Source organism: Thamnophis sirtalis, unplaced genomic scaffold, assembly GCF_051295495.1.
Source record: "Thamnophis sirtalis isolate CommonGarterSnake01/CBP01778 unplaced genomic scaffold, rThaSir2_p1.2 scaffold_4, whole genome shotgun sequence".
Lineage (NCBI taxonomy): Eukaryota > Metazoa > Chordata > Lepidosauria > Squamata > Natricidae > Thamnophis > Thamnophis sirtalis.
Window position 1 is genome coordinate 50,064,233 of NW_028261384.1, and position 15,254 is coordinate 50,079,486.

Here is a 15,254-nt window from a genome sequence, read left to right on the forward strand (position 1 = left end):
TGGCCTTCCGCATACATTTGATAAACACCAGTTTGCATACATAAGAAATAGAGCTACATAGGATGCTATAGCCATCAATCATCACATTGCTCTGACTTATTTGCAATGAAGGGTGGGGGAGGCTATGTGAGGATGCTTTTTGCAGATTTTAACTCTCATTTAACGCCATACTTCCACATAGACTAGTGTCTAAATTTATGGATCTTAGACTTTCTTATTCAATCTGCCTTTGGATTATGGATTTTCTGTTTGGCTGCTCTTGGAGGGTCAGATTAGGTAATCATATCTCTTCAGCCCTTATTCTTAAAACTGGTTTGCCATAGGGTTGCATGTTGAGTCCCTTACTCTATACTCTTTATGTGCATGATGCATTTCCACTCATGCTAGTAATACTATTACTAACTTTGCAGTGTTAGTGGTTAGTGATTACAGTGGTGGGACTCATCTCTGGGGGCGGGGGGATGAGTCTGCCTATCAAGATTAGGTGGACCGGTTGCTTTCGTGGTGTGACGACAATAACTTGGTCCTTAGCACTAATAAGACCAAGAATGTTATAGTGGACTATAGAACAAATAGATCAGACATCCAGCCCTTGGTGATCAATGGAGACTAAGTGGAGCAAGTGGCCAGTTTTAAGTTTCCGGGTATTGTCATAAAAAAGGACCTGACCTGGGGTGCTCACATTGCAGCACTGGTCAAAAGGGCCCAGGAGAGATTATACTATCTGAGACTTCTCAGGAAACAACAACTGAATAATAAACTGCTGTTGACCTTTTATCACTGCACCATAGAGAATATTTTAACTTACTGCATCTGCATATGGTTTGCCAATTGCACAGCGGCAGATAAGACAGAGCTCCAGATGATTAACATCATTGCCCAGAGGATCGTTAGTTGTCCTCTCCCCTCTTTAGAAGAGCTTTATAGCTCCCACGGCCTTAAGAAAGTCAAAAATATTCTTAAAGATCCATCTCATCTTGGGCACCCTTTTTTTTTTAATTATTACCATCTGGCAGACAGTACAGGATAATAAAAACAAGGACAAATAGGATGAAAAACAGCCTCTATCCCAGGGCAGTAACTATACTGAATTCTAGTGCATAGTACAATATTAATGCAATATCAGGTTTTCAATTCAATTGTATAGAATGAAAGGTGTGTGTTGGTGTTTTTTTTATATAGTTATAATGTATACTGAAGATGGATTTAATTTCGTTGTATGAGGTACAATGACAAAAAGTAAAGTAAAGTAAAGTAAGGTAAAACTAAACATTTCGTTATTTCAATCCAAATCCCATTGCACCTGTTTAGCACTTTGTAAACATTTTAAAAAGCATTGGCAGCAAGCTAGACTATTATAGGATTGTGCCATTGAATTGTCATAGGTTTGAGCAGAATTTTCTTTAATCTACATCTTCGGAAGTTACAAATTGAATCATGTTATTACATAGCATAGGTAATAATATAAAAAGTTGATCAAACCACTTAGCAATTATATATATTTTGTTTTTGACAACTTGTTCCTAACATGGTCTTTAAAGTCTTCTAATCATGCCTCATTGCCACTGCAACTTGGCCTTTTATAAAGTTAGCTTGAACATCTGGTTCTAGTACTATCTGGTACTAGACATTCTTGTAAGTAGAGAATATCATCTTAGATATTTTGAATATTGTTACCTATATTGAAAAGTATTTCAGTATATTTCTTCTATCTTAGTTTGATCTCCTTTGAATAAGTTATTCTCCATTGAAATCCTTTAGTGTATCAATTCAAGATCTGAACCTCTTTCTGAATTCAGAAATAGTTTGAAAAACTTTCTGTGTTTCTCCTTTGATGTTCCATTCAATGTCTTTATACATGTTGTTTTAATACTGTAGTTTGTCCATTCTAACAGCTCTTTGAAACTCTTTGTAAAGTTTCTTTCTAAATTTTTTTATCTCTTTTGGTTCTGATTTCTTTCCTCTTGGCAATTTATTCAATTATATAGACACCCATCTCAAACCAGTGATTCTGAATGGTGAACAATCATAAAAACAATTAAGATATTATATAAAAATAAATTAAATACAAATAAAAGCCAAAATATATTATAATCCATCTATTTCAGTGTAAGCATAAAATGCGACCATTCACACACTCAAGACACCAAACCAAGGCACTTGGCAGATCTTCAAGGCCTTCCTAAAGGCCAGCAGTATAGTAGCCATCCTGATCTTAGGAGTGACAATGTGTCAAGATTGAAAAACTTAAGCTTCATGTCACTATTACTGCTTTTCAACATGCCAAAAGAACTGGGGGAGGGAAGGGTGAGATAGAAAGTAGATGCTCCAGACTTCAGCCATGAGAGCAAAGGAAATTTCTGCAGGTGGCAGCCAAGATATGGACTGTTATCAAAACAAAAGAATGCTTCATAACTGGACAATATGACCTACTCCATAGGAGCAGGGGTGAAACCTATTTCTTAAAGGCTTGCATGGAAAAAAATAGAATTGGCTTTGATTTCTTCAGTGCTAAAATGATGTACTCAATAAAGTTTTACTTTTGGGCTTTTAAAGTTCCTGAAACCCCCACCCGAATGGTATGACTGTTGTGCTTTTTTTAACAATGTACTGTCTTCTTGTTGTAACTTGTTTGTCTTCCCCTCCCCCTGAAATGTGAGCCGCCCTGAGTCCCCTCAGGGAAAAGGGCGGCATACAAATAAAGTATACGAAATATACGAAATACGAAATACGAAAGTGTCTTTGGATGGATGGCAGAATATTTCAAAGGACAATTGCTACTTTCTAGTTCCCACCAGCTGATATTCCTTGGCTGATGGTGCCTGGAGCATGCCCATCGTATCAGACCAGATTTTATGAGTAGAAGCTACTAGAAAAATATGGTCCAGTTGTGGGTTTCAAAATTTTTTAGAACCTATTCTGTAGGTGTGGCCTATTTTGTGAGCGTGTCTTTGCAGTTATGTGACTGGATGGGAGTGACCAACTTGTAAAATGTGGTGAAACTCATTTAACAATGCTCTTGCTTAGCAACCAAAATTTTGGGCTCAATTGTGATCATAAGTTCTGTTTCATTTTCTTTCTTTCCTTTCTTCCTTCCTTCCTTCTTTCTTTGTTGTGTATCTTTCTCTTTCTTTCTTTCTTTCCATCCTTCCATCTTTCCTTCCTTCCTTTCTTGTGCCTCTCTCTCCCTGTTTCTTTTCTTCCTTCCTTTCTTTTTCTGTATTTCTTTCTTCCTTCCTTCCTTTCTTGTGTCTCTCTGTCCCTCTTTCTTTCGGCTGCCGCAGCCGATTCTCCACTGACCCCTAAAGAAGAAGCGGTGGCAGATGCTCTTCTTTAGGGGTCAGCAGAGGATCGGCTGCGGCAGCCCAGCAGAGCAGCGCATGGAGATGGTCTCCCCGGGGCTTTTCATTTGGCTGGCAGGAGGAGGAGGAGAGAAGCTACTTTGGCCACTCTCTTCCAGAAGTCCAGCTGGGACCGAAAAGGCGTCCTTTTGGCCAGGAAGGGAACAGCTGTGGGCATGGAACCATGCCCACAACTTTTCAAGTGCGTAAGCTTAACAGAAGGAATGGCCCTTCTCCAAAGATGGTCTTACCCACTCCATACCAACTTATGTAAGACAAGGGAGGCAGGAGGGTGGACACGTGACTCTGCACGGGAAAATGTTAGAAGGTGCGGAAACAGCTTTGCCTGAAAGCAAAAAAGGCTTGGAGCTCCCCCCACACACTCGCCAGCCAAAACCTCCCAGGAGGCTTCTCTTGGTGGGAGAGCGGGGGGGGGGGGCTCTGAGCCTTCTCACCTTCAGGCACAGCTGATTCTGCACCTTCTATGTTTTCCTGGGCAGAGTCATGCGCTCACCAGCCTGCCTGTCTTGTCTTACATAAGTTGGCTAGCCAAAGCCTCCCGCCTTTCCTGAGCAGCCAGCAGCTGCAAGAGGTGTGAAGGGGTGGCAGGTGGGCCATGGCTCAAGGACTGATTCACACCGCAGAGATGAAATGCCAGTCTTCGGGTTGCAAAGGTGAGAGGCACTTGCCCACCTTTTCTTGGCTTCGCATGGGGCTGCCCGATGATCCAAACAATTAAGCATGAACAACTGGGCTCCTCCTCTTCCCTTTCCCCACTACATTGGCATTGGGAGTTACCTTGTTCTCGAGGAATGAGGCAGAGATGAGGCCTGGGGCTCGCTTCCCTGCCTCCTTCCTCTGAGAGCTGCAGGCAGAAGGTTGCCGCCCATGGCAGGTGTCCAGAGCAGCCTCAACCCCTGCCTTTCCACCACCCCCAGGCCCGCACAACCTCTCTGCCAACCCACCAACCTGGGGACGCTCCCAGTTCTGCTGGGTGGCTGCTCCTTCATGTCCCGTTGCCAGCTGCAGTTGGGCTTTTGGCACCCCCACTTTCTCCTGGCACCCCTTCCCAGCTGGGGGATGCTCCAGGACAGCCCCGCCATCCTGGCCAGGCACTGGGTCGGTCAGCAGCGCACCACTGCTACATGACCTTTATAAACAGAAATTAACCAACTCCTTTTAAACTTTCCATTTTAATGAGAATTTTTTTAAAACTTCTTAAATTCTCATTGAAATGGAAAGTTTAAAAGAAGATGGTTAATTTCTGTTTATAAATCAACGGCCGGCCGGGAAAGCATCCCTGGGAGCTGAGCGGGCCGAGTGTGGCTTCGGAGGTTGAAAGGGAAGCTGCGCTGCCCACCAGATGCCCCCTCTCCTTTTTGCCGGACTTTTGGAGCTTCTCACCAACCTGCTCCACCACCTTGGCCACCCAAGGTTGACAGAATATGCCTGAGGTCACTTCACCTCACTGTGATCCGAGGGATGTTCTTGTCTTGGTAGGACATCTTCCCTTCAAGGCCGTGCCTGCAGTGCGGGAAGGAGAGCAGCGGAGGCAAAATGGTCTTTCTGAGCTCATCTGAAGAGGTCCATCCCCATCCCCCTTCCTTCTCTTTGAGAAGCAGTTTGCAAAGTCCCGGTTTTGCAAGGCGCTTGTCAAAGAGAAGGAAGCATGGGCTTCTTCCAATAGCTGAGTCCTGCTCCGGCAAAGGAAGTGAGTGGGCAGGGGAAGTTTGGTGCAGACAGCCGGGGTGAGAGAGAGACCTGGTGGGCAGGGGGAGCGAGTGGGGGGCAGACCAGGGAGGCACTCTAGGCCCTGTACGTTCGGGTTTCTGCACCGGTACGCACGTACCCCCTGAAACCCACCTCTGATATGGTCCCTTAGGTAACCTATCACAAAGGCTTTAAAAAAGATTTCCAGCACCTTGAATTGCACCTGGAAACACTCTGGCAACCAGTGGAATCCCCAAAGCAGTTGTGTTATTTATGCTGAATAGCTGACACCATTTACAACCCTCAATTCTATTCTGCATCAGTGAAGCTTTTACAATGCTGTTCAAGAGCAGCCCCATGAAAACTGTGTGGAGTAGTCCAATTACTACAATTTACCTTGACATCCAATTTGCTCTGTTGTCTTTCTTTACGTTTGGCATGTGTTTTTTTCCTCCACATTCATCCTTAACAATTTCTTTAAATTTATTCCATAATTCCTCTGGTTCTTTTATCAGTGAGTTTCAGGGCTGCTGAGGAGTTCTTGAAAAAAATGTGGATATACATTCATGATTATATTGTGGAAACTGGCTTTCTTTCTCTCCTTTAGCTTAACTTGAAACATGAGCAATTTGTGATGTGTTCTACAATCAGCACCTGGGCATTTCTTTGGTACGATAATTGAACTCAAGTGTCCAATTCCAGTCTCCAATCACAATGAGTACATCTTGCTTGCATGGTCTGTCAAGTTCAAATTGAACTAGATCATAACATTCGTCAACCTCCTCTACTTCTGCTTCAATAGTTTGAACATAGACTACTACTGTTGTTATATTTTTCCTAATTATAAAAGCAACACTGTTCCTGTTTTGTTTTTCACATCCTGAGTAATAAATGAAGTGATCTTCTCACTGAAACTGAGCAATCCAAGACTGTTTCAATTTGTTAATGTTTAAGATGTCAATTTGTAGTCATTTTATTTTATCTTCCCCTGTATTGAATTTTCCCATATCTGTGTTTCTTACATTTCATGTTCTGTTATTCTGTCTTTATTGTTTCTGATTTTATTTTCCTGATTGACAACATCAGAAACTTAGATGTCCTGAAGGCTTTAATCTAGCCATGTCATAAACACAATTTGTATTCTGAAAGATCCTCAGCTCTTCAGTAGCATGTTGAGGGCCATCCAACCTGAGAGGTCCATTATCCAGCACCACTCAACCATTTTATATTTTCTGCCCATGTGGTTTCTTATTAAAAATACAGGAATGGTTTACACTTGCTTCCCCCCACACAGTATGAATCAATTGTTTTGCCATTGTTACTAAAGTAAATATCTGCCTGCAACATATTCCTATTTGGCTGCTGCCCAATGTAGGTGTCTATTTGTTTTGACCAGGCAGCTGGGATGACTTCACTCCTTGGGTGACTCTGCTTGGGGATATATATTCTTGGCATTCACTTATGATGTTCTTTGTTCATACCTCCCAAGAGCATCTCCTCCCTATCATCATAAAGCAGCACAGCTGGATCGGGGGCATAAAAAGCACCGAAAGGTTAATGAAAATCAAGATTTTGAACTCTTGTTCTTTTCTCAGCAGGCATTGTTCACAGGGTAATAATTTAGACTCAGTTTTACTTCAAAAACTTTTAGAGCTAAACTGTAGCTATCATTCCAAATCTTTTTTTCCATAAATAAGATTTTTTTTTCAGATTCATTAAAAAATTAAATTATAAGCAAATAAGCCATATTTGACAAAAGCAAAATGATTTTATTGCTAAGTGTACAGATCTTTTATATCTATATCTTCTGGTAAAAGACTATGGAACTTAAGGTATCTTGGATATTTTGGTTTTAATTTCTTTAAGATTATTTTATCTATATTTTAGCACTTGCATTTATTGTTTATTCCTGGGCATATTTTCTTAGGAATGAAATATCTACATACAGTGCATTCAGAGGATATTCAGACCCCTTTCATTTTTTGTCAATTTTGCTGTGCTGCAGTCTGATTGTAAGTTGTTGAAATTTATTTTTCCCCTCAATTATCTATCTCATAATTACAAAATGAAAATAGAATTTTAGAAATGTCTGTAAATTTATTAAAAAGAAAAAACTGAACTATCACATTGGCATAAGTATTCAGATCCTTCACTCTGTACTTTGTTTAAGCACCTTTGGCAACAGTTACAGCCTCAAATCTTTTTGATATGACAAGCTTTGCACATCTGGATTGGGAAATTTTCTGCCATTCTTCCCCTCAAGCTCAGTCATGTTGGATGGCAGTAATCAGTGGACAGCCATTTTCAGATCCCTCCAGAGATGTTCATTAGGGTTCAAGTCTGTTGTGTGGCTAAACCATTCTAGAACATTCACAGAGTTGTCCCTAAGCCACTCTTGTGTTGTCATGGCTGTTAATTTAGAATTGTTATTATGTTGTTATGAACCTTCAGCCCAGTCTGAACACTGTGGAACAGGTTTTCATTGAGGATATTCCTGTACTTTGCTATATTCAGCTTTCCCTCAACCCTGACCAGTTCCCCAGTCACTGCTGCTGAAAAAACACCCCACAGCATTATTCTGCCACCACCATGCTTTATTGTTGGGATGATATTGGGCAGGTAATAAATGGTGCCTGGTTTCCTCCAGACATAGCATTAGAATTGGGGCCAAACAGTTTAATCTCGGTTTCATTGGACCAGAGAATCTTGTTCCTCACAGTCTGACAGTCTTTCAGTCTTTTTTTTTAGCAAACTCCAAGTGGGTTTTCATGTGTTTTGCACTGAGGAGTGCAAAACACTCCTCAGTGCAAAAGCCACTGAGGAGAGGCTTTCATGGCCACTCTGCCATAAAATAAGGTGACCAGACGTCCCGCTTTTGGTGGGACAGTCCTGATTTCTAACAATTTGTCCCGCATCCCATGGCGTTTTAAAAAAGTCCTGATTTTTGGAAATAATGCATGACACAGTCCTCTTCCCCGCCACCCCACAGCAGAGCTCGGGCGGGTGAAAGGAAGCGCTTTAGTCAGTGGGGTGCGTGCCGGGAGGAGAGGAGAGATTCCTCCCAGCATGCACCCCACTGAATAAAGTGCTTTCTTTCGCCTGCAGCAGAGCTCAGGCGGGCAAAAGGAAACACTTTAGGCAGTGGGGTGCTTGCCAGGAGGAGAGGAGAGATTCCTCCCAGCACACACCCCACTGATTAAAGCCCAAAATCCGAGTTGAGGGAATGGCGAGTGGCGGTTGCAACCACAGAGCTCGGCTAGGCGAGAACTTTAAGGCGAGCAGTGGGACAGACCCTTGCTGTCAATCCCCCCCCTCATTGCGCCTTTTTGCAGCCATCCCTTCATTCTCCTGCCAGTGGGACTGCTTCTGTAATGGGGTCCCCCCCATGGCTGCGAAGGAGTTTCCTGAGAGTTTTGGAGGATCAGGAGTATGACTCTCATTGCAACGTCGCCCTCTGCTTGGGAGGGTGGTTATTTATTTATTTTTTTCTTCCCGCTTCCTCATTCTCGCCGGCGTGCAAGGATTGCAGTGGTGGCTCAGATGAAAATAGTGACATTCGTGGCATCGCGCTTGGGGTTAAAAGCTGCTTTTCGTTCGCGGCAGCAACTGCTCTTTGTATTGGATGCAGACAAGGCTCAATCTTACATGGGAACAGACCCGAATACAACAAGATCAGCATACATACATACACACACACACACACACACACACACACACACACACACACACACGATTGTAAGTCAATTTGAATCCAATATGTAATTGAAGCTACCTAATTTCTTTATATTAACATGAAGTAGGGTTGTGGGGAGTCAGAATAGTCAAGAGGCTGGTTCCAGCTTATAATTAAAAATTAAAATCTTTTTTGATCTCCTATTGCAGATGTCCCCATCTTGAAGTCTGTGATATGTGTTACAAGGGCTGATCAGACTAATGGTTATGGGGATATATGGTTACAAGTTTTTTGTTTAGAACAGTACAGGTAGTCCTTGACTTACAACAGTTCATTTAATGACTAATCAATTTACAATAGCACTAAAAAAAGTGACTTAGGACCAGTGGTGAATCCTACAGGTTCACAAATGTGAGCATGCACACGTGCTCACTTTGCTCATATGCATCTTGTCTGTGAATGCATTATGTCAGGGTGGGTAGATGGAGCCTACTGCAGCCGCCACTACCGGTTTGCCCGAAGCAGAGAGAACCAGCTGAATACTACTCTGCTTATGACTGTTTTTCACAGTTAAGATCTCTGCAGCATCCACATAATCATGTGATCAATATTTTGAAACTTAGCAACTGGCTCATATTTTTTACCACTGCTGTGTCCCAAGGACATGTGAACCCCTTTTGCTAAGGTGACCAGACGTCCCGCTTTTGGCGGGACAGTCCCACTTTTGGCGGGACAGTCCTGCTTTTGAACAATTTGTCCCGCGTCCCGCGGCATTTTAAAAAAGTCATGATTTTTTAAATTTTTTAAATCAAGAACGCCCCCCTGGTCAATGGTGTCCCTCTTTAACAATATTAAAATCTGGTCACCTTACCATAAAGCCCAGCTTGGTAGAGGGCTACAGTGATGGTTATACTTTTGGAACTCTGTCTCATCTCCATACAGGATCTCTGGAGCTTAGTCAGAGTGATCATCAGATTCTTGGTCACCTTTCTTACTAAGGCCCTTCTTCCTCACTTGCTCAGTTTGACCAGATAACCAGCTCTTGAAGAGTCTTAGTTGTACCAAATATATGAGAATTATGTTTCAGAATTATGGAGGCCATTGTGTCATAGGAATCTTCAGAGCAGCAGAAATTTTATTGTAGCTTTCCCCAGATCTGTGCCTTGCAATAATCCTATCCCTGAGCTCTGCAGGCAGTTCCTTTGACATCATTGCTTTTGCTGTGTTTCAATATGCATTGTCAGCTGTGAGGCCTTCAATAGAGATGTGTGCCTTTCCGAATCATTTCCCATCAATTTAATTTACCACAAGTGGAGTCCAATCAAGGTGTAGAATCATGTCAGCAGCAATCAACAGAAATGGTAAGCACCTAAACTAAATTTCAAGTGTTGTTGCAAAGGGTCTGAATACTTATGCCAATGTGATATTTCATTTTTTTCTTTTTAGTAAATTTACAGACATTTCTAAAAATTTCTTTTCACTTTGTCATTAGTGTAGATTGATGATAAAAACAACTCTAGAATCAGGGTGCAGCATAACAAAATTGATAAAAGTGAAAAGAGTCTGAACACTTTCTGAATACTCTATAAATGTATTTAGTTACACACTTAATATCATTTAGAATTTAAGTCTTACAGAATTTTCTATTTTGAAGCAGTTTCCATTGAGTTAAATATAAGAAGTAAACATTTACAAGTTATTTACAGGAATCCTAGCATAAAATTTATGATCTTTCACTATATCATTGGCAATTTCTTAAAACAGAATGTATATATTTCTGATATATGGAATTAATTGGAGTACTTAGATTCATTTTTCTTCTTTTAATACATGCATGAGGTACTAATAAGTTTAAAGTGCATTAAATGCTGCAGCATATTTGTGATTGCCTTCTGTTTTGATACATATTGATCTGGTAAATAGAAATGTCTGCCTAAAGCTATTAGCACTCTAGTACTAAATACTATTATAGCTTTTGAGATGGATGCAAGCTCTTTAGATTGCAGAGGCATTACAAAAGATGAAGTGATGACCTTTCTCCAATGGATACACTGTGTATATTCCAAAAAATATTCATATACCTGATATGAAGGGAAGATTCCAAATAAGTTCAATGCAATAATTCTCTATTGCATTATTCTATTAGAAACCTTTAAAAATGTTTCAACAAAAGTACAATTTTCTGTCGCTTAAAAAAAAGAATGAATGAAAAGAATGAATTTTGTAATGATTTTTTTTGTTACAATGTTTATTGTTTACAATAAAATTTTGCTGATTCATTCATTCGTCTGACCTAATATGAAACAAGTCATGTCTTATTAAACATTTCAGCTGGAGACTGTTGAAACTCATCCAAAATCTTAAAGTAGCCATTGGTATTTGAACATTATTACATTTGAAAATGTTACATTGTTGATAGAGAAGATTTGGTAAACTATTTTTTATTCATATTAATGAATGCTACTTTTTTCCCCCTCTCAAAAGGTTACGGTTTTGTAGATTTTGATAGTCCAGCAGCTGCACAGAAAGCCGTAGCATCTCTTAAAGCAAATGGTGTGCAAGCTCAGATGGCTAAGGTAAGACTAATGTGTGAACATTGCTTGATTGTACTGCTTTACTTTAATATAATGTGATATTAGTTTATAGCAAAAATTTGAGTTATTTTTGTCATTCATTTCAGAATCAATATGTCCAATGAATTTCCCTTATTCATTTATAGATTTCTTTTCTTTTCTCCTGTACTGTTTTGTTTATTTCTTGGTTATCATCAGCCTTTATGCATTTATAAATGTTGGATACGTCTCCCCTTTTTATTACATTTAATTTTATTGTGCAAAGAACAAAAATGCAGTACTATAAAGCATTTGTGCCAAAGCTTCTTGAGCCAGTCCAGATTTTTCTTCCTTCATTAAATATGAAATATAAATATTGGCAAGAAGAAAAGAATTGCATCCCAAAGGTACTTTCTGGTTCAATGGCTTCTTGAAAAAGCACCTTTGGGATAACCATGACCTGGAGGATTGAGAATTTTGTAAGAAACATCTAGGTTGGATATGAGATGAAATGGTCCCAGGATTTCAGATATTAAGGAAGATTTTACTTCATGGATAGCTGGTGGAAATAGTTGCTGGAAATATGTAAGCTATAACAAGGTGGCCCATATTTAGGATAAGTACCCAAAAGTCAACATCTATTGACAGTATTCTACCTTCGATAACATGCTTTACAGATTTGCAGGCCTGGAGCTCATCCCTTGTAACATAGAAAATGTTTGTTTGAATATAATAATGAAGATTTAAATTGCCTGGTGTTATGGATACCTAGAAATTTGCTGTTATGAAACACTTGTAGACTCCATTGCTATTTTTTTTAAATGATCCAGTTCAAATGACATTTTATTGTATGATATTGGGATCACAATAAAAAAGGAAAATGAGATATTATGCATTATCTCATGTAATGTTTTTAATAGTGTGCATTTGATTAATAACAAATATTCTTGTTACTAATCAAATGCACACTAATCAAGTACTAAGGATTCTTTTATTGTGTATGTGCTCTGCACATATAAGTCTAAGATGTTAGGGATTTTACTAACGGTTATGAATGTCTTAATTCATAATACCATGTGTGTGATATGGTGCCAACCAAGGTAGGCATCTCAAGGCAAAAGCATGAAATATTGATTCAGTTTAGAAGTTCCATAGTTTCTTCACCTGAGAAACTCATGTTACATATTTTCAATATTAATTAAATCTCAAAAGATCACTGTGTATCTACATTTCAATAATAGGAATGGAAAATGGAGAATGAAAAAGGATTTGAGTTAAGGTTGTATAGGAATACACATGGGCATGACTAAGTTGATGAGTTCTGACTGTTCATCATTTCTAACTGAAACTAACAGACATGGGAATGTCATTTAGACATGGGAATGTCATTTGTCCTTTATGTGTTGCTGAATTGCAATTGTCAATATACATTAAACTGTACCATTCAGAGGGAGAGGGCCAATGAAGCAAGTGATATTGAATAGCATCATGCAAATAGCACATATGCAGTATATTTTATTTGTGAATTGATATTATGATTTCAGCATCAGCTTTATGTCTTCGTGAGTATCTTTGAGTAGATGACAATTGATGATGAATTTTCTTCAGACTTCTGAAGATGGTTCTATTAGTTATTGCTCTTTGTCTATTTAAGTACTCTTTCCCCTCCTATCAAACTATTTCTATTTATGTTTAGATGTTGTAAGTTACTATTGTAAAAGTTACCTATTTTCTTTTGATAAAATTTGTTGCTGTTTTTTTTAAAAAAATCCAATCTGTGCTTGGAATAAATAGCTATAGAAAGGCAATGTAGAAGTCACAAAAAAGGATACACACACACTCTATCTATCCGTCCATCCATCCATCCATCCATCCATCCATCCATCCATCCATCCATCCATCCATCCATCCATCCATCCATCTATCTATCTATCTATCTATCTATCTATCTATCTATCTATCTAAACAGAAAACAGCAAGACTGTTTCACTTGATATTCTATTTTTCTTTGAAGTAGATGTCCTAGGAGTTGAACAGTTATTTTTGATGAAATTTGAGAACTTAAAAAAAGTAAATCTAAAGTGGATGCGTTTGCCTCCTCGAAGTCCAAAGACTTGAAAAGTAGGAGAGTCCAGATTTATTACTTTATCCTAATGTGATAATAATGTATTTACGATGCTGCATACAGTACCAAGTTTAAAGTTTTATGCAAAAGCCCTCTCAAATCAGTGGTACAAATCAGAAACTATTATGTCATGAACAAATATATTTAGTCACATCAAAAAGATTTAGACGAATTCAATAATTTAATTACTATATCAATGAATGTAAAATAAAATCATTTTTGCATATAATACATATATCCTTTTTAGAATCCATCACTCATTCAAAAATCCAAATAGTCTTGATCAATATTGTACAGTATATAGAATCATTTGCATTGACGTTTTCATTTTAATGGTCAAAATTAAATGGAAATATCTCCTCAAACTCACTCAAAACGTTTATAAAAAACAAAACAAAACCATTTTTACAGATAATACACAGTTGGGGATAGTATCCATCATGGATTAACACTGTCTGTTCTCTGATTGGACTGAGTCTGATTAAAAATTAATTAATATCTTTTATAACCTGCCCTTATGGGTAACTCCACCCAGCTTTTGACTCAGTCCACTCTGAGGACAACTGTGTTATTCAATTCTCCATTCCATTGATCTTCGTCTATAAAGATTGGAAATATCAAATTTGCAATAATATGTTTGCCCTCCGGTGAGTAAAGCTGATAAATCCGGCTATACCCTCACATACCTTTGGAGGTCCCCGGTAGCCATGTTGAGCTGTGCAACCTAGGCCTATCAGACCCACGTTGTTGAGAGAGAATTTGCCTCGGGCATCTGAGTAAGGAGCAACTGGGTCCTGGTCTGTTGGAATAGAGAGAAACCTCCAGAGACCGCTTTGTATTAACGCGGCTGTAGTCCACGATTCAAGGCTCCCCTACAGGCACAAGTGTCCTTGGGAGCGAGGATATGTGCCGCATTTGCATGGCCACTTACGTGCAGGATGAGGAGGCATCTGTCAGATCCATCCAGCGGTCCCTTCCTAACTGCACCACGCGCCAGATTGCCTATCAGCCGATCTCTCCACTGGAGGAGCGCCACAACCAACACACATGCACCTTCGATCTGGTCGCTCTCCATGTGCCTCTGATGTTAGAAATGGCTGAAGAATGAGCGACCAACATGTGCTGCTTTTGCTGGGCAAGGGAGAGTAGGGCAAGGGGTTGCAGCTGCCATTTTGCCTCCTGCCTCAACCAACAGTCAGAAAAGGGTGCAAACTACCATCTTGGCCAGTGAATAGGGCACGGCTGCCATTTTGTCCAAATTTTCCACTATGGCGGACAGTAGTATTCCAGTACTACTACAGTAGTAGTATTGAGGAGAACAGAGAGGGACAGGGGGTGGCCCCAAAGCTAGTGACACTTGCAACTCCCCTTTCGCCAGTAAGACCCTCAGCTTTTCAGGCTGGTGGGGAGGCCAAGGTCCACAGAAAAGTCCACAAGGATGGCAAGACCACAAAATCTAAGAAGTCCTTGAAGGTGGCTGCCAAGACGAAACACATGAGCTCAGAGCATCAGTGTCATTCGTCCCCAACACATCTGGAACAACCACACCCCAGATCAGATACCAGGCCCCCTTCCCGTCAGGAATCAAGCTTGGACCCATTTAGCCTGATGTTGACCATTGATACGTCCAGCCTTTGGGGCAATGCTCCACGGACCTCCACAACTTTCCAGTCTGGCTTCAGGCCTGGCTACAGCACAGAAACCGCTTTGGTCGCATTGACCGATGATCTCTGGAGAGCCAGGGATGGAGGCCACGCCTCCATCCTAGTACTCCTTGACCTCTCTGCGGCTTTCGATACCATCGACCATGGTATCCTTCTGCGATGACTGCGGGAGGTGGGGGTGGGAGGCAC

At 40.3% G+C, this 15,254-nt stretch overlaps 1 protein-coding gene across 2 annotated transcripts in view; it reads left to right on the plus strand.

Annotated features, from left to right (window-relative positions):
* Positions 1–15,254, plus strand: part of RBMS3 (RNA binding motif single stranded interacting protein 3) — a 463,288-nt gene that overhangs the window by 216,224 nt on the left and 231,810 nt on the right. For both annotated transcript variants that reach the window (XM_087712894.1, XM_087712895.1), the window contains exon 4: positions 11,209–11,300. In XM_087712894.1, coding sequence (XP_087569020.1) covers positions 11,209–11,300 — 92 coding nt within the window. The remainder of the gene's footprint in view (positions 1–11,208; positions 11,301–15,254) is intronic.